The 18,939-nt window shown below is 35.3% G+C and overlaps 1 protein-coding gene and 1 pseudogene across 1 annotated transcript in view; both read right to left on the bottom strand.

Moving 5' to 3' along the window:
- The window catches only part of DNAH9 (dynein axonemal heavy chain 9), a 581,066-nt gene that overhangs the window by 87,122 nt on the left and 475,005 nt on the right, over window positions 1-18,939 (bottom strand). Inside the window, exons 56-57 of the mRNA XM_051995550.1 lie at window positions 11,406-11,570; window positions 6,981-7,121 (exon numbers count right to left, since the gene is read on the bottom strand). Of these exons, the coding sequence (XP_051851510.1) occupies window positions 6,981-7,121; window positions 11,406-11,570 (306 nt within the window). The remainder of the gene's footprint in view (window positions 1-6,980; window positions 7,122-11,405; window positions 11,571-18,939) is intronic.
- Window positions 13,930-16,347, bottom strand: LOC127560739 (high mobility group protein B1-like; annotated as a pseudogene).

The raw sequence follows: 18,939 nt of genomic DNA, 5'->3' as shown, positions 1-18,939 counted from the left end.
ACATATAACACAAAGATTGTTAATAGGCACATATTAAAATTAACACATAATATATAACACAAAAGTGTTAATAGGCACATATTAAAATAAACATATATAACACACAGGTTGCTAATAGGCATATTAATAAGGGCATTTTGGGTGGCACAGTGGCTAGAAGGCTGGTCCTGGCATCAGGAAAACTTCTCTCTGGTTATTGCTCAATTGTGACAGCCTTGTCCAGCCCTTGTTGTCCCCATTTGGACTTTTCTTGGCAGAGATCTTCCCTAGTGGATCCAGTGGATCCATTTTGTCAGATAGTCAGAGGTAAAATGACTTGTCCAGGGCTAGGCAGGATGTGAGGTTAGATTTGAATTCAATTCTTCTTGACTCCAGGTCCTGTGCTCTATCTATTTTTTTTTTTTTTTTTTTTTTTTTTTGTGAGTGGGTTGGAGAGGAGACATTTATTTGGTCACTCCAAATACAGGATTTGGAGGCACAGGAGTCAAGGGCATGTTACAGTGTGCCTGACCATGGGAAGCACAATGGCAAGTGAAAAGAACATCGACTCTGAAGATAGAGGACTTGAATGAAACACTTGAGTCTTGCAGTGTATCCTTCAATTTCTCATCTTTGTTGAAGTAGTTGTAGGAGGAGTTGGGTTGAACTGTATTCTCTTACTTTACTATGTTGTCTAGTTTCTCCTTTTTCTACTTCTCTTGATTCCTGTTGTTGGAGATCAAATTTTTTGTTTAAGTCTGGTTTTTTCCTTAGAAACAGATGGAATTCCTCTGTTTCACTAAATGTCCATCTTCTTCTGTGGAAAAAAATACTCAGCTTAGCTGGGTAGTTTATTCTTGGTTGCATTCCAAGTTCTTTTGCCTTTCGGAATATCTGATTCCAGGCCCTTCGATCCTTTAATGTTGAGGCAGCCAGATCTTGCGTGATCCTTATTGTGGCACCTCGGTATTTGAACTGTTTTTTCCTGGCTGCTTGTAAAATTTTTTCTTTAGTCAGAAAATTCTGAAGTTTGGCCACAATATTCCTCGGAGTCTTTATTTTAGGGTCTTTTTCAGAAGGTGTTTGATGAATTCTTTCAATGCCTATTTTCCCTTCTGGTTCTATTACTTCTGGGCAGTTCTCTTTGATGATTTCCTGTAAAATAGTATCTAGGCTCTTTTTTTCATCATAATTTTCTGGTAGTCCGATGATCCTCAGGTTATCTCTCCTAGATCTATTTTCCAGGTCTGTTGTTTTTCCAAGTAAATATGTGACATTTTTTCCCAATCTTTCATTTTTTTGGTTTTGCTGGACTGATTCTTGATGTCTCAATGAATCAGTCATTTCTATTTGTTCAGTTCTGATTTTTAGTGAGTTATTTTCTTCATTAGCTTTTTTTACTTCTTTTTGTATATGTCCAATTGAGTTGTTTTGCTCTATGGAATTTTTTTCCATTTCACTAATTTTTTTTTTTTTTTTTTTTAGTGAGTTATTTTCTTTTTCCAATTCACAAATTCTGTTTCCCTGCACTTCTTAGGAGTTTTTTATCTTTTCCAATTCACATTTTAGGAAGTTGTTGCTCTCTTGCATAGCTTCTCTTTCCTTTCCCCATTTCTCTTCTAGTTGTCTTTTAAGGTTTTTAATAGTCTCTTCGAGGAGAGCCTTTTGTACTGGAGACCAATAATTGTCTGGAGACTGTCTGCTATTAGTCTCTTCAGGGTTGAAAAGCTGTTCTTTTTCTGTGTAGAAACTATCTATCGTTCTTTTGATTTTTTTACTCATTTTGTTAAAGCCTGTAAGGTCTGCCTTCAGAGCCAGGAGGTTACCAGCTTCCTCTGCAGAGCAGTTGAAAGGTATATGGATGGGTAGCTGTCCTGCCATCCGGCTACAAAAAAGCAGCGAGGTACTAGAATGCTCTGGGAAAGAGTTCCACACCTGAAAGTAACTCAGACCTACAAGGCCGGGCTGGGAAAGTGCTCTGCAAAGAACCCCTGCTGTGTGAGATAACGACTGCCCTGGGGCTAGACACTTAGCAGTGAGTTTCACTGCTCCAAGCCAAACCCTGCCCTGGGGCTATGGGTATTAGCAGCTGAGCAGTGAATGGATTTGCAGGGATCCAATGTTTCTGCCCGGGAAGCTCAGTCAGCTGGGGAGGTTCTATTGCCCCAGTTTGAGCCCCCCACTCTGCCGATCAGAGGCTGCCCAGGCTGTGCTCCACTGTCGTGCAGATTAGTAACTGCCCCCGCAAAAGCCCCGAACTGCCAGATGTGGCCACAGGGCTGCGGTAAAGTCTGCCTGAGTCACTTCCGGATTTGAGGGGTTACAGCCAGATCTCGTTAGGTTCTGGCATTTTTTAGAGGACCCTTTGTTTCAGGCATTAATTTCTCTGCCAATTTACTGCTTTGTAGTCAAGGCAGAGCAGTTAGCCTATAGCAGAGTCATCTCTATAACTTCTCTAGCCACAGAGATCACCCCCGCCCCTGGTCTGCTCAGGACAGTAGTCTCTCTCTGCCTGTGCTAGTCTGTTCCTGGCCCCTCAGGACAAACCTTTCCTGGCGAGCTTCCGGATTGACTTTGGCTGGTAAGTTGTAGTGCTTCTCATCTTCATGAATTTAAGCAGTGAAGAGCTATTTTTGAGGCTGGATTAAATAGTTGGTTATGAGGGGACTAATGATCTTTTAATTGCCAACTAAATGACCTTTTTTCTTTTTTTAATCTCTTTTTTTAAAAATTAACAATTATTTTATTTTATTTTATTATTATTTTTCACATACACGCATGCACTTTTTATTGACAAAACCCATGCCTGGGTAATTTTTTTTACAACATTATCCCTTGCACTCACTTCTGTTCCGACTTTTCCCCTTCCTCTCTTCACCCCCTCCCCCAGATAGCAAGCAGTCCTCTACATGTTGAATATGTCACCATATATCCTAGATATAATATATGTGTGCAGAACCGCTCTTGTTGCACAGGAAGAATTGGATTCAGAAGATAAAAAATAACCTGGGAAGAAAAACAAAAATGCAAACAGTTTACATTCATTTCCCAGTGTTCTTTCTTTGTGTGTAACTGCTTCTGTCCATCCTTGATTAATTGAAACTGAATTAGATCTCTTTGTCGAAGAAATCTACTTCCATAAGAATACATCCTCATACAGTGTCATTGTTGAAGTATATAATGATCTCCTGGTTCTGCTCATGAATGACCTTTTTTCAATCCTCTTCTCTGCAGCATTTCACATTGTTGTTTACCTAACTAAAACCTGGCTTTTTCTGATGATACAGCTTTTCTGATCTCCCTTTCCATTGTTGGCTAATTCTCTTCAACTCACTAATCCAGGAGATTGAGAGGATTGGAGTATTCCTTTTTCCCCACTGCCACTTCCAGATTTTTCCTTTTCTTCCATCACTCAATAACTTATTTTTCTTTGTGGTTCATGCTATCATATCTATTATCCAACCAAAATTCTGGTAGTTACTGTCCTAAGACCTTGAGGGTACTTCTTTTCCTTTCTTGATGAGCTTGTTGCTTGATTTACAATTTCTCCTCCTTAGCTTCTGCTTAAGAGATTTCAATAGGCATGTTGATTTTCCTCAAACACCCTAATCACTCAGTTCCTCAATTTACTTACCTCCCATGAGCTACTCCCCCATCCTACATTAGCTACATACAAAGATGATCATACCATCAATCTTGTTATCACCCATAAATGTAATCCCTTCATGTTTAAAAATTCTGAAACCCCCTCATCTGACCATAATCTGTTGGCTTTTCACACCTTCCTCCATCTGGTTCCCATGTTTGGAATGCTCTCCCTCCTCTGTTTTGGTTTACTGACCTCCCTGACTTCCTTTAAGTTTCAACTAAAATTCCACCTTCCTCAAGTCCTCTTAATTTCACTATTTTTTATTTTTTAATTATCTCCTATTTATCTTGCTTGTATATATTTGTCTGTAGATTATATCTATTTGTTTGATGTTGTCTCCTCCATTATACTGTATGATCCTTGAGGGTAAGACTTATCTTTTGCTTCTTTTTTATTGCCAATACTTAACACAGTGTCTGGCATATAGACAGGAGGCACTTAATGTCTTGTGTACTCTCTAGGTTTTCTGATCCCTTGGTTTTTTTCCTATCTGTCAGACTACTTCTTTTTAGTCTCCTTTGCTGGCTCTTCATTTTTATTGTGCATACTAATAATAAGTATTCCTTATGACTCCAGAATATGACATTTTAAAAATCTCTTATTTAGTGATTCCATTAGTTGTTCTGGTTAAATTGCCATCCCTATGCAGATAATTTCCAGATCTAAATATTCAGTTCTAGTTTTGAATTCTAGGACTGCATCAGCAACTTTTTTTCCCCCTTTTCTTTTGGGGGCTATTGGAATTAAAGGACTTGCCCTGGGTCACAGATCCTCCTGATTTCAGAGCTGGTGTTATATCCATTGCTTATATCCCAACAACTTCCTTTTAGATATTCTAAGCTATATGTTCCATAGACATTTCAAACTCCACATGTATAAAATATAACATAGTATATTCTGCACAAATCTATCTTTTTCCCCATCTTAACTAGAATTATCTTAGTTACTCAAATGCAATCTTGGAATACTAAGAATAATAAGAGAATAATAATTCTCTTGACTCCTCAACTCTTCCTCCCCTTAATCTTTGTTAAATCTTATTATGTATCACTCATCATCTTGTGTATATGTTTTCAGTCATATAGTTATCCTTGTACAAGTTTTCTCTCTTACCTGAACTATTGTAATAACTTTTTAATTTCCTTAGTTTCCTTGCCTCAAATCTTTTCTCATTTCAATCCATTTTTCATTTAATTGCCAAAGTATGAGTCTTATTATGTCATCATTCTTTACAACAAAAAGAAGGGTTCTTCCTTCCTTTCCAATCTCATTACACTTTACTCTTCTACAATACAATTACAGTGATCAACTTGACATTTCTTGGAGTATATTCTATCTCATCTCTGTGTCTCTGCACTAGCTACCCACATTTTCAGAACTCTCTCCCTCCTTACTTCCCTTTCCTGGCTTTCCTTCAAGACTCAGACTTCTATAAGAGGTCTTGCTTTATTCTTCTAATTGCTCTCTGAGGTTACATTTTTCCTATTCTGTATATGATAGAGACTGTGAGACCTTGGAGCTTGTCCTGAACTCATAGGTACCCAATTTCTGAGTTCCTCTACCGTGTGAGTGGCTTCTTTTGATTACTGCATAGCTGGAATAGGCTGCATCTTTAAAACCTACTAGACTGGGACTCTCTTTCCCATATGCTTTTTCTTGCTGTGCCTAGAGGATAAAGATCACCCACAGTTCACCTATAATTTAAGATCCATGAACTGAACTGGGAGGAGGATAGCTATCTTTGCCTCTCTATTATTTTGGTTCCAAGAAATGAGCCTAGGAGGAGGGTGAATTTGTTTTTTTTTTTTTTTTTTCTATTTTATTTAATTTGTACTCAGTTCAGTTGCTGGTGATAATTTTTACTAGATAGAAGTTTGAGCCATGATGACCTTGGATCCAGGATTTCAGAGAGAATGAAATATGCAGCCTGTCTGGCTGAAACATTTGGAGAAACTAGGATGCATGGGATTTGATTTTGAAGTTGGGGAATGGGATGGATAGATATATAGATGGGGACTGCCCTCTAGAAAAAACTGAGCTAAGTTATGCCCCTAATGCACTTCTCTCCAGAGGCTGAGGTGGTATTGGGGCAAGAGAATTAAGTTCCATATATTGGGGTGTAATCTGTTTATATATTTCTTAAAATGCCTTTGAAGAAAATATTTTATTTTTCATAAAAGTGAGTTTGATTTAGTAATTAAATGAAACATGTATAGGAGATCTCCCCTAAAGTTAGGGGAACTGAATAACCAATGAAAGCTAGAACCATTGGCAGAGAGCCTAGATACTTTCAGATCCTCCTAAGGAAATCAGAGAAACATGTGGTAGGGCTGAAATGTAATATATCTGGCCTTTAGGCAGAGGGATACTCAGTGTAGTCAGTGTTACATTACATTTCTTGCATATGTACCTAGTTATTTGCATGTTGTCTTTCTCATTAGAATGTGAGCTCCTTGACAGCAGGATTGAGGGATAAATTATTTTCTGCTCTTTACCCAAGTAAGATATAGAGAATTATGGAAAGGTAGGAGAAAAGGCCTCACTTCAAGCTGTCCTTAGTAAACAAAGCTTGGTATAGCTTGGAAGAATTTAGACTGTGGACTTTTCTATTGGGTAGGGGAAAGAAGGAGAATTCAGTCAAATGGCTTCCAAGTGATGTTTAGTGACATGTATGTATGTATGTATGTGTGTGTGTATATATATATATATATATATATATATATATACACGATTAAATGCTTATAATTTGTAAATGTCTATATACATATTTAGAGAATAATCTTTTTTTTTTTAATTGATAGGGATGAATAATTAAAAACATTTCTAAGACCATGAATCTAGATCAGATCTCTGGATTTCCATGAGAAAAATAATTTGTGTTTCCCCTCCTAGATTTTCTTTGTTATGCATATATATGTGATTAGTCTTGCAGGCTCTCAAAAACATTTACTAAATGAACATGTAAGTCAACATCATTTTCAGGCTACTTAATGCTGTAAATTCTGACCATATATAACCCCAAGAGACATACAAGAAGGTGGGAAATTCATCAGAGAATTAGAAGTGAAATAGCTGCCAAGCTGGTGTTCATTTTAAAGATTTGCCGTAGACAGCCACTAAAATGAACAAATTCTAGTAGATTGTCCTCTAGCGGAGAACTGTTTTTTTTTTTTTTTTTTAAATAATTAACAAGAAGTTATGTGACCGTGGGCAAGTCACTTAACCTCTCAATGTCCCCTGAAACTATTCAAGTCAAAAGTCTGTAAATTGTATGAAAGTTGCAGATCTGCATTGTGGAGATTTTAATCAATCTCAAAGAATATTAAGGAGAAGTGCTGTCATGAAAAATTACCTTGAGAGAAAACTGATACATGGGATGGATTTTACTGAGGTCATTCATGATGAAGTAGAGCAAAGAGGCACGTGTTGCCACTGGCCGGTAATGTTCTCTAGCATCATTGATTTTTACTTCTGTTATCTTGGCATCCTGAACCTGTTAAAAGAATTAAAAAAGCATTTGTTTTATTTAGACTATTGCTCTTCTTTTTTCAACAAAACCTTTTATATAATCTTGAAGAAAAAAGTTTTAGGGAAATATTTTTTAAAGATTATCTCCAAGGGGGTAAGGGGAAGGAGGGGAAAAATTGGAACAAAAGGTTTGGCAATTGTCAATGCTGTAAAATTACCCATGCATATAACTTGTAAATAAAAAGCTATAATAAATAAAAAAATAAAAATCACCTCCAAATATTACTTATATGCATAAAAATTAGTAGGAACTTATTTTAAAACATTGACAAAATTATTAACACTTTCATAAACTGAACATATAAATAATATATAACGTATCTACCACAATTTATAACAAGTTGTTATAAATAGGCTTCTTTTAACTTTCCTCTTGTCTATTCATCTCTATATGTATACTTTTTTTTTGTTGTTGTTGGAAGTATTCAGAAATTCAATTAGTGTGAGGGATCTTCCTGTGTGAAAATAACCTCCACAATGCAGATCTGCAACTTTCATACAATTTACAGACTTTTGACTTGAATAGTTTCAGGGGACATGAGAGGTTAAGTGACTTGCCCACGGTCACATAACTTCTTGTTATTCAGTCATTCAATCATGTCTGACTCTTCATGACCCCATGGATCATAGCATATCAATCTCTTTTAATCTCTACTGTCTCTCAGATTCTACTTAAGTTCATGTTCATTGTTTCTATGATGTTATCTAATTTTCTTGTCTTCTGCTGTCTCTCCTGCTTTCATTTTTTTTCCACACATTAGGGTCTTTTCCAATGAGTCTTGTATTCACATCATGTGGCCAAAGTATTTAAGCTTCAGCTTTAGTATTTGACCTTTCAGAGAATAGTCTGAATTAATTTTTTCAAGTATTAACTCATTTGATCTCCTTGATGTTTAAGGAACTCTCATGAGTCTTCCAGCACTACAATTTGAAAATATGGTTTCTGCAGAACTCAGCTTTCCTTAACTCTCACAGAAATACACTGCTACTGGAAAAACTATTGCTTTGACTATATGGATCTTTGTTGTCAAGGTTATGTCACTGCTTTTTGGTATGCTGTCTGGATTTTCCATATATTTCCTTCCAAGCAGTAAGCATCTTTTAATTTCATGGCTGCAATTACCATCTGCAGTGGTCTTTGAGCCCAGGAATATACAATCTGACATAGTTTCCAATTTTTTCTTCTTCTATTTACCATGAAGTAATGAAACCCTTTGCCAAGATCTTAAGTTGTTTTTTTTTTTTTTTTTTTTTTTTTTGATGTTGAGCCTCTTTCATTTGATTCAAAAGGCTTCTTATTTCCTCTTCCCTTTTGCCATTAGAAGAGTATAATCTGAATATATGGGATTGTTGATAGTTCTCCTGACAAACTAATTTTGGCTTTTGATTCATCTAGCCTGACATTTCACATGATGCACTCTGCATACAAGTTAAATAAACAATTTGATAATATACAGCATTGAATTATTCCTTTTCTAATCTTCAATTAGTTGTTCCATGGAATCAAAGAATGTTGTTGACTTACATGTTCATTTGGTAAATATTTTTGACAGTCTAATAGTGTAAGCAATGAAATATTCATAAAGAAGAAAAATAGGGGGGAAAAGAGAACCAAATTCCTTTTCTGTTGAGTAAGGAAAATGAGACTTCAATCAAGTGTCTTCCAAATGATGCCTGGTGACATGTATGTATATAAATATATATTTAATATCATAATAGTATTTTCTAACAATTTACTAATAAATCATATTTAGGGATTAATTCTTTTTTCCCCAAACTGATAGGGATGAATAATCAAAAAAGTTTTCAGACCATTAACCTCTCTATCTTGGGAACAATATGAGAAAAAATTTGTGCTTCTTGACCTACATACTGATTCCATAGGAGACAAATAAGATGATTTGGTACTATCATCTCTTTGAGGATTTGGAACATTTTGTTATGATCCATATAGTTAAATGTATTCAATGAAGTGTAGTTAATGAAACAGAAGGAGGTATTTTTGTGGAATTCTCTTGCTTTCTCCACAATCCAGCAAATGTTGGCAATTTAATTGCTAATTCCTCTGTTGTTTTGAAAACTAGCCTGCTTTTCTGGTCATTCTCAATTTACATATTACTGAAACCTAGATTGCAGAATCTTAAGTATAACCTTACTAGCATATGAAAAGAATGGAATTGTTTAGTAATTTGAATATTCTCTTATCTCCTTTGAGAGACTGCCCCTTTTATCATCTTTTTTCTCTTTTTAATCTTTAATTTCTCTTTAGCCATTGTCTACAAACATGCCCAGATCTCAACCATCTCTAAAAAATACTCTTCCCTATCCCTTCAACTCAGTAGGTATAAACCAAAACAAATATACATACATTGCCTCCACTTTCTCACATAACACTCATTTCTTAACTCTTTGTATGCTGCTTATTAGTCCCATCACTTGATTGAAGCTGTTATCGTCAAGGCTACCAAAGTTCTCTTTCTTATTAAATTCAATTGCCAATTTTATTCTCCAGCCTTACTCTTTATGAAACTTTGAGCATTTTAAATCACCTTTTCCTCCTGGATAGTTTATTCATGATAGGTTTCTTTTACAATACTGCTTTTTTCATGATTTTCTTTCCAATTATCTGACTTTTCTTTTTTAGTCCCCTTTGCTATATTGTCATCTATTTCCTGCCCCTTTTGTAAAAACATATCACAGAACTCTGTCCTAGGCCTTCTTTCCTTTTTTCCTCTATTTTCTCTTAGTTTTTCATAAACTCCCATGGATATAATTATGATCTCTAGGAAGGTGATTTCTAAATCTATATAGTGGCTGAAGGAGGAAAGAAAGGAAAGAAGGAAGGATTAAAGAAAGTATTGTGCCACATTTCCCTTTTGATGTCCTGACCTAGTTTCCCTAATTGTCCTATTTAGTTACTCTGCCTCAGGTTATAACCTTTCCCTCTTAATGTTTGATGAGATAAAGGTCTACCTCAGTTGCTCTGCCTCCAAAGTCTAGGCTATAATCATTCCCTCTTAAATGGTTGATGAGATAAAGATTTTATATTTTTAGGTTATAATCATTCCTTCTTAACATTTGACAGGATAAAGATTTATCTATTTTAGATATCATTAGAATATCAGTAACCTCTCCAGTACCTCCCTCCATTGTGTCATCCTAGGTGCTTCCCCTCATTAGGTTGTCCCCATCCAGGTACCTCCCCCATTATGTCATTGTTCTTTTTATCCTATAAAAGAGTCTTGCTGGCTAATGCTTGAGGCTGGATTCTTTGAGATGATAGCCTTCTCCAGCCCTGGGACCAAGATCCATTTGGTCCCAGTATATCTCTCCATTTAATAAACTATTAAATTGGTCTCTCGTCTCTGTCTTGCTCAGTTTCTCCGGTATTATAAAAGGAAGGAATAAAAAAAAGAAAAGAAAAAAAATCTAACATACATTATATATGCACTTAATATTTTAACAATTCAATTCATTCCACATATATTAAACATATAACATAGAGGGGAGTTAGATATTGGGGAAGATACAATGTTCAGATAATATAAGGTTCCTATTCTTAATGAAGCATCCATTCTAATAAGGGGGAATGACTTATATGTATATAAGTATGATGCAAAATAATGCATTTAATTTTCCTTGAGTAGTATAAACAAAGCACTCAATCAATTCTGGGTAGAATTATTGCTTATAAGGGATTAGAACAGTTTTAACATAAAAGGTGACATTTGAGTTGTGTCTTAAAGGATGGGTAGATTTCAATAAGATTTGAAGATCAAGAAATAGAAGCATAGAAGCATGAGCATGAGGCAGAAAAGCCATAGACATAATTTACTAAATGTACAGAAATAATGAATAGCTCAGTATCTAAGAGCTTGTCTAGATGGATAATCTTTTTTAGCTCCCTGAACCTTTAAAAAAATCAGCTGGGCATGGTAGCACAGTCCTTTGGTTCCTAATACTGAGGAAGACAGGGTTAGTAGCTGATTTGAATTATGAAGTTCTTGGTTGCAATAGAACGAAGACTGAGTAAGTGTTTGCATCAGGTCAAGAATCTACATGGTGATCTCCTAGAGAATGGAGGGATACCAGGTATCCTAAAGAAGAATGAATCAACCCTGGTTGGAAAAACAGAGCAGGTTAAAAGTTTCTGTGATAATCAATATCAAAATTGAATCTGTGAGCGCCTAAGGAAAGATTGAGTGATCTATTCTGCAAGACTTCTTCTTGTTTATCAATACATTTTTACCTTCATCTGAATTTCTGCAGCTGTCTTTTTGGTGATCTCTAAATTTTCTACTAATGCTGTATCTCCCAGGAAGTTCCCAGATGCAAAAGAGAGGCGAGACAGCAAATTGTCTTCCAAGGTTTTCAAGGTGATCTTGAACACATTCTGTTGTTTTGTCAGATCCAACTGTAAATATCAAAATGAGATGACATCAATCACAAACCCAGAGTTTTCAGTATATAAAAATTCTCACCTAATGTTTCTTGTCGGGATCACATGGATAATATGGTAGTGTAAAATTATCAAAAGTGAATTTTTTTGAATCTTCTGGCCTATGATCTTACCCTTAGTCTATGAGAGAGAACTTCCTGCTCTCTTAGTGCTTTATCACTATGATTTTTTTTTTTTTTTTTTTTTTGCTAAGACAATTGGGGTTAAGTGATTTGCCAAGGGTCACACAGCTAAGAAGTGTCAAGTTTCTGAGGCCACATTTGAACTCAGGTCCTCCTGACTTCAGGACTAGTGCTCTATTCACTGTACCACTTATCTGCCCCATCACTATGATTTTTAGTTAATTTTTTTTCCATTAAGAAGCTTTGTTTTCCCTCTTTCTCACTTCTTTCCACTCAATCTTCTCACAAAAACAACAACATTGTAATGACTATATAGTCAAGAAAAAAAATTTTTCAGAATGTTCAAAAGTATGTTTCATTCTGCGTCTTGAGTCCATTGTTTCCTTGTTAGAAAATAGAAGGAAGAAATGAATAAAAGAAGGAAAGAAGGAAGGCAACAAGCATTTATTAAGTGCTTTACTATCTGGCAGACACTGTGCTAAGCACATTATATATTTTTTCACAATAACTCTGGGAGATGGGCATCATTATATCCTTGTTTTGTTATTATTACTATTGTTGCTGTTCACTCATTTCAATTGTGTCCAACTCTTTATGACCCCATTTTGAGTTTTCTTGGCAAAGATACTGGAGTTGTTTACCATTTTCTTCCCCAACTCATTTTACAAGTTGAGGATATATGGGTACAGAGGTTAAATGGCTGTCTAGAATCTCACAATTATTAAGTATCTGAGGCCAGATTTCAATCAGATCTTCCTGACTCCAGGTCCAGTGATCTTTTAACTATGCCACCTATCTGCCTTCAGGAGGTGGGTTTGCTATGATTATTAATTCAATTCTCTTTTTTTTTTCTTTTTTTTTTTAATTTAAATTTTATTTTATTTAATAATAACTTTGTATTGACAGAATCCATGCCAGGGTAATTTTTTACAACATTATCCCTTGCACTCGCTTATGTTTCATTTTTTCCCCTCCCTCTCTCCACCCCCTCACACCCCCACCCTCCCAAGATGGCAAGCAGTCCTATATATGTTAAATATGTTGCAGTATATCCTAGATACAATACATATTTGCAGAACCGAACAGTTCTCCTGTTGCATAGGGAGAACTGGATTCAGAAGGTAAAAATAACTCGGGAAGAAAATCAAAAATGCAAATAGTTCACATTCGTTTCCCAGTGTTCCTTCTTTGGGTGTATAGCTATTTCTGTCCATCATTTATCCATTGAAACTCAGTTAGGTCTCTTTGTCATAGAAATCCACTTCCATCAGAATACATCCTCATACAGTATCATTGTCGAAGTGTATAATGATCTCCTGGTTCTGCTCATCTCACTTAGCATCAGTCCATGTAGGTCTCTCCAAGCCTCTCTGTATTCATCCTGCTGGTCATTCCTTACAGAGCAATAATATTCCATAACATTCATATACCACAATTTACCCAGCCATTCTCCAATTGATGGGCATCCATTCATTTTCCAGTTTCTAGCCACTACAAACAGGCCTGCTACAAACATTTTGGCACATACAGGTCCCTTTCCCTTTTTTAGTATCTCTTTGGGGTATAAGCCCAATAGAAACACTGCTGGATCAAAGGGTATGCACAGTTGGATAACTCTTTGGGCATAATTCCAGATTGCTCTCCAGAATGGTTGGATTCGTTCACAACTCCACCAACAATGCATCAGTGTCCCCGTTTTCCCACATCCCCTCCAACATTCATCATTATTTTTTCCTATCATCTTAGCCAATCTGACAGGTGTGTAGTGATATCTCAGAGTTGTCTTAATTTGCATTTCTCTGATCAATAGTGATTTGGAACACTCTTTCATGTGAGTGGTAATAGTTTCAATTTCATCATCTGAAAATTGTCTGTTCATATCCTTTGACCATTTATCAATTGGAGAATGGCTTGATTTTTTATAAATTTGAGTCAGTTCTCTATATATTTTGGAAATGAGGCCTTTATCAGAACCTTTAATTGTAAAGATGTTTTCCCAGTTTGTTGCTTCCCTACTAATCTTGTTTGCATTCGTTTTGTTTGTACAAAGGCTTTTTAATTTGATATAATCAAAATTTTCTATTTTGTGATCAGTAATGGTCTCTAGTTCATCTTTGGTCACAAATTTCTTTCTCCTCCACAAGTCTGAGAGATAAACTATCCTATGTTCCTCTAATTTATTTATAATCTCATTTTTTTTTAAACCTCTGCAATTATTAGTTTATTAGTATCATTCAGGATTCAAATGTTCAGTATTCCTCCTGAAATTATACATAAACAAATGCAAAACTGAAATTAGAATCTGAAAGTCAAAATTGTATAACAAAACAGTACTCCATCACAAAAGCGTGTAAAATTACAAGAACACTATTTTTAAAACACTGGCACTTAAGAGAACCATAATTTCAAAACCACAAAACTGCCAAATTGTCCCCCAAAATGGAAAGCAGGTAAACATATAAATGGTCAGTTTTAATGAATACACTGTTAGCTTTGGTTTTGGAAAGGAAAGAAATTTGATCAAATTGAGACATTTGATCTACATCTTACCTTAATGCCAAATTTTAAGTGTATTTCCCCATCATGGTCTGCTTAATTTATATAGGGTCAAATATTACAATTTTAATGTAAACCCTAATGCGAAAAACATGACTCACTCTAAAAGACTGAATTATAATTTTGTTTTGACTATCAAATCTAGATTTAGAGTTTTAAATGGTACCATATAGAATCTCAAGTTTCCCAAGGGGCCATTCATTGCCAGCTCTTCATACTATAAGCGTACTTAAATCTTCAGTAAGTCCACTGCCAAAGATTAACATGGCAGTCTTGTATTTTTCAACTCACGCTTTTGGGGTACATTCCTCAGCTCTTCTAAAGGATGGGAATTATAAACACAACTTCAGTTACATAGTAATGAAGTTATGAATGTATATCCCCCACATAAAGATTAGAACATACCCTTCTACTGGTCCTTCAAGGACATAATTTTAGTACTTTTCATTCAAATAATTCCATGCTGCAAATTTCTATGTTCTCCTCTTGGTTAAATGTTGTAATTGGATAGAATACTGTACTATGTGAAATTTTGAGTTTATTAACTGGTAACTTTCAATTTCCAGTTATGGAAGATAATTGTTTCTATACAACTTTTATTACCCCATCACAATTATGCAGGGTGTGTAGATCAAAGCTTTTTATCGGCTAACTATATGAAAAGATGAAAACTGTAATAATTCATGTGATCCCAAATGAGCATACAAAAGTAAAGACGAGCTTCCCCTCAAAAAGAAAGTTATGATTTAAGGGCACCTATGAAAAGGACAACAATACTAATAAAAAAAAATTGTATTTACTTAGAAGCATTCAGAATGTCAACAAAACAGCTGCAACTTTTTTTTTTTTGTTTGTTTTTTGTTTTTTGTTTTTTGCAATTACAGAGTGGTATTCAGTTAACAGAACAACAATTATTTCATATGCTGCATCAAAGACAACTGAAGATGAAAATGAACTACATCCCCATATATAACTAATTTGTGCTGTGCACCAATGAGAACCTGCTTTAAATTTCCATGCCAATTTACAACCCCCATACTGTACCAGGCAAGGTTAGTGGCTATTGAAAATACCACTAAAGGACAGGGCTATCTAAAGACACATTCGGTAGTGTGTTAACTATACAAAAAAAGACACTGTACAGTTTAAAAACAAATCTTACACAGCCTTACATTTCAATTTTTTTTTCTTTAAAAGGAGTGAGTTGTGTACAGGGGGGTTAAATGCTTTATAGACAAGAAAAAAACTGCTCTATAACCAACTTATTCATCGTCATCATCATCTTCCTCATCCTCCTCATCATCTTCTTCATCTTCCTCCTTGTCTTCTTCATCTTCTTCATCTTCCTCCTCCTCCTTCTTTTTCTTGCTCTTCTCAGCCTTGACAACTCCTCCTTTTTTTCCCACATCAGGTTTTCCTTTAGCCCGGTATGCAGCAATATCCTTTTCATATTTTTCCTTCAGTTTAGCTGCTTTCTTTTCATAAGGTTGCTTGTCATCTGCAGCAGTATTATTCCACATTTCTCCCAATTTTTTTTGCCACATCTCCAATAGAAAGACCAGGATGCTCCCCTTTGATTTTTGGATGATACTCAGAACAGAATAAGAAAAAGGAGGCCTCTTCGGTGCATTGGGATCCTTAAACTTCTTTTTTGTTTCTCCCTTAGGTGGTATATAGGTTTTCATTTCTCTTTTATAACGAACCTTATCAGCTTTTGCCATGTCCTCAAATTTTCCTTTCTCTTTAGCAGACATTGTCTTCCACCTTTTTGAGCATTTTTTAGAAAATTCTGAGAAGTTCACAGAAGCATCTGGGTGCTTCTTCTTGTGTTCCTCCCGGCAGGTTTGCACAAAGAAGGCATATGAAGACATTTTCCCTCTCCGCTTCTTAGGATCACCTTTGCCCATTTTTGATTACTTTCCCTCAGCGCCACACAGAGTAGCCCAGTGCCCGTCCGGCTCTTACTTGCCCCGGCGCTGTCTCTATGGAGCTCAATGTACTGCAATGGCTGTGAGAGCGCGAGCCAGACGCAGCCTCCTCACTCTCTCCGTTCTGTAACTATAATCTCATTCTTTATGCCTAGGTCATGGACCCATTTTGATCTTATCTTGGTATATGGTGTTAAGTGTGGGTCCTTCAATTCTCTTCTTAACATTATTTAAATACCTCACATGTAAGGCACTGCAATTATACATCTTGGGATACAAAGGTAAAAACTTAAGTAGTTTTTACCTCTAAGATGCTGACATTAATAAATGGTTCATATTTTAAATAATTTTATTACTTAAGAAGGATTTTCTCATACCCCTGAGAGGCAGGTAGCATAAATGTCCTTTTCCCTATTTTATAGAAAACAAAATCCATAGAATTTCATTTTTCATAGAGGTGAAATGGAGTCAAGGCATTGGGTTGAAATCTCAACTTTTCTGAGTACAATGTCAATTTTGTATTTGTTAAATGAGAGGATTAAACTAGATGATTTCTGAATTTCCATTTTGGTCTCAGTTTATATCCCCTTATTTTTCAGTCTGTGTCTATTACTTTTCTGTCAGAAGGTAGGTAGCATCATTTATTATTGGTCTTCTAGAATTGTGGTTGCTCATTGTTTTGAACATATTTCTGAAGTATTTTTAAAAAACTATATTGTTGGTGTAGTATAAGTATTTCTTTTGGTTCTATTCTGAATAGGTTTTCTAAATATACCATCATATCATCTGTAGAGTGATAATTTGGTTTCCTCACAACCTCTAATTCCTTTAATCTCTTTCTCAACTCTTATTGCCAAAGCTAACATTTCTAATACAATATTGAATAGTAATGGTGATAGTGGACAACCTTGTTTTACTCCTGATATTATTGGGAATGGTTCCAGTTTATTCCCATTACATATGATGTTTACTGACAGTTTTACATAGATGCTACTGACTATTTTAAGGAAAAGTCCATGTATTCCTACACTCTCAAATGTTTTTAATAGGAATGGATGTTGGGTTTTATCAAATGCTTTTTCTGCATCTATTGAGATGATCATATGGTTTTTGTTAATTTGGTTATTGATATAGTCAATTATGCTAATAGTTTCCCTAATATTGAACCAGCCTTGCATTCCTGGTATAAATCCTACTTGGTCATGGTGTATTATCTTGGGGATGATTTTCTGTAATCTCTTTGCTAATATTTTATTTAAGATTTTTGCATCAGCATTCATTAGGGAGATTGGTTTATAATTTTCTTTCTCTCTTTTCAACCTGCCTAATTTAGTATCAATACCATGTCTGTGTCATAAAAGAAATTTTGTAGGAGTCCTTCATTCCCTATTTTTTCAAATAGTTTGTATAACATTGGAGTTATAAAATAAATATTTGGTAGAATTCCCATGTAAATCCTTCTGGTCCTGGGGATTTTTTCTTAGGGAGTTGATTAATAGCTTGTTCTATTTCTTTTTCTAAAATGGGACCATTTAAGCAGTTTACTTCTTCCTCTGTTAATCTGGGCAGCCTATATTTTTGAAGGTAGCCATCCATTTAACTTAGATTATCAAATTTATTGGCATAAAATTGGGCAAAGTAACTCCTAATTAGTGCTCTAAGTTTCTCTTCATTGGTGGAAAGTTCTCCCTTTTCATTTTTAAGACGTACAATTTCATTTTCCTCTTTCATTTTTCTAATCAAATTTACCAAAAGTTTATTTATTTTGTTTGTTTTTTCATAAAACCAACTCTTAGTTTTATTTATTAATTCAATAGTTTTTTTACTTTCAATATTATTAAATTCTCCTTTTAATTTTAGAATTTCAAGTTTAGTATTTGATTGGGGATTTTTAATTTGCTCTTTTTCTAGATTTTTAAGCTGCAAGCCTAATTCATTGATCTTCTCTTTCTCTATTTTATTCAAGTAAGCCTTCAGAGATATAAAATTTCCCCTTATTACCACTTTGTCTGCATCCCACAAATTTTGTAATTCTCTTGCACTTGTTTCTGTTCCGATTTTTCCCCTCCCTCCCTCCACCCCCTCCCCTAAATGGCAAGCAGTCCTATATATGTTAGATATGTTGCAGTATATCCTAGATACAATATATGTTTGCAGAACTGAACAGTTCTCTTGTTGCACAGGGAGAATTGGATTCAGAAGGTAAAAATAACTGGGAAGAAAAGCAAAAATGCAAATAGTTCATATTCGCTTCCCAGTATTCTTTCTTTGGGTGTAGCTCCTTCTGTCCATCATTTATCAATTGATACACAGTTAGGTCTCTTTTGACTTCTTTCTTAGTTATTTTGTGGTTTGATTTATCTAATTCTGAGAGTGCAAGGTTGAGATCTCCCACTATTATAGTTTTGCTGTCTATTTCTTCTTGCAGCTCTCTTAATTTCTCTTTTAAGAATTTAGATGCTACATCACTTGGTGCATATATGTTTAATATTGATATTGCTTCATTATCCATGCTACCCTTTAGCAAGATATAGTGCCCTTCCTTATCTCTTTTAATTGGATCAATTTTTGCTTTAGCTTGATCTGAGATCAGGATGGCTACCCCTGCTTTTTTGACTTCATCTGAAGCATAGTAGATTTTGCTCCAACCTTTTACCTTTACCCTGCATGTATCTCCCCGCTTCAGGTGTGTTTCCTGTAAACAACATATTGTAGGAT

This window comes from Antechinus flavipes, chromosome 4 (assembly GCF_016432865.1).
Source record: "Antechinus flavipes isolate AdamAnt ecotype Samford, QLD, Australia chromosome 4, AdamAnt_v2, whole genome shotgun sequence".
NCBI classification, from domain to species: domain Eukaryota; kingdom Metazoa; phylum Chordata; class Mammalia; order Dasyuromorphia; family Dasyuridae; genus Antechinus; species Antechinus flavipes.
This window is presented reverse-complemented; position numbering and strand designations above follow the sequence as displayed.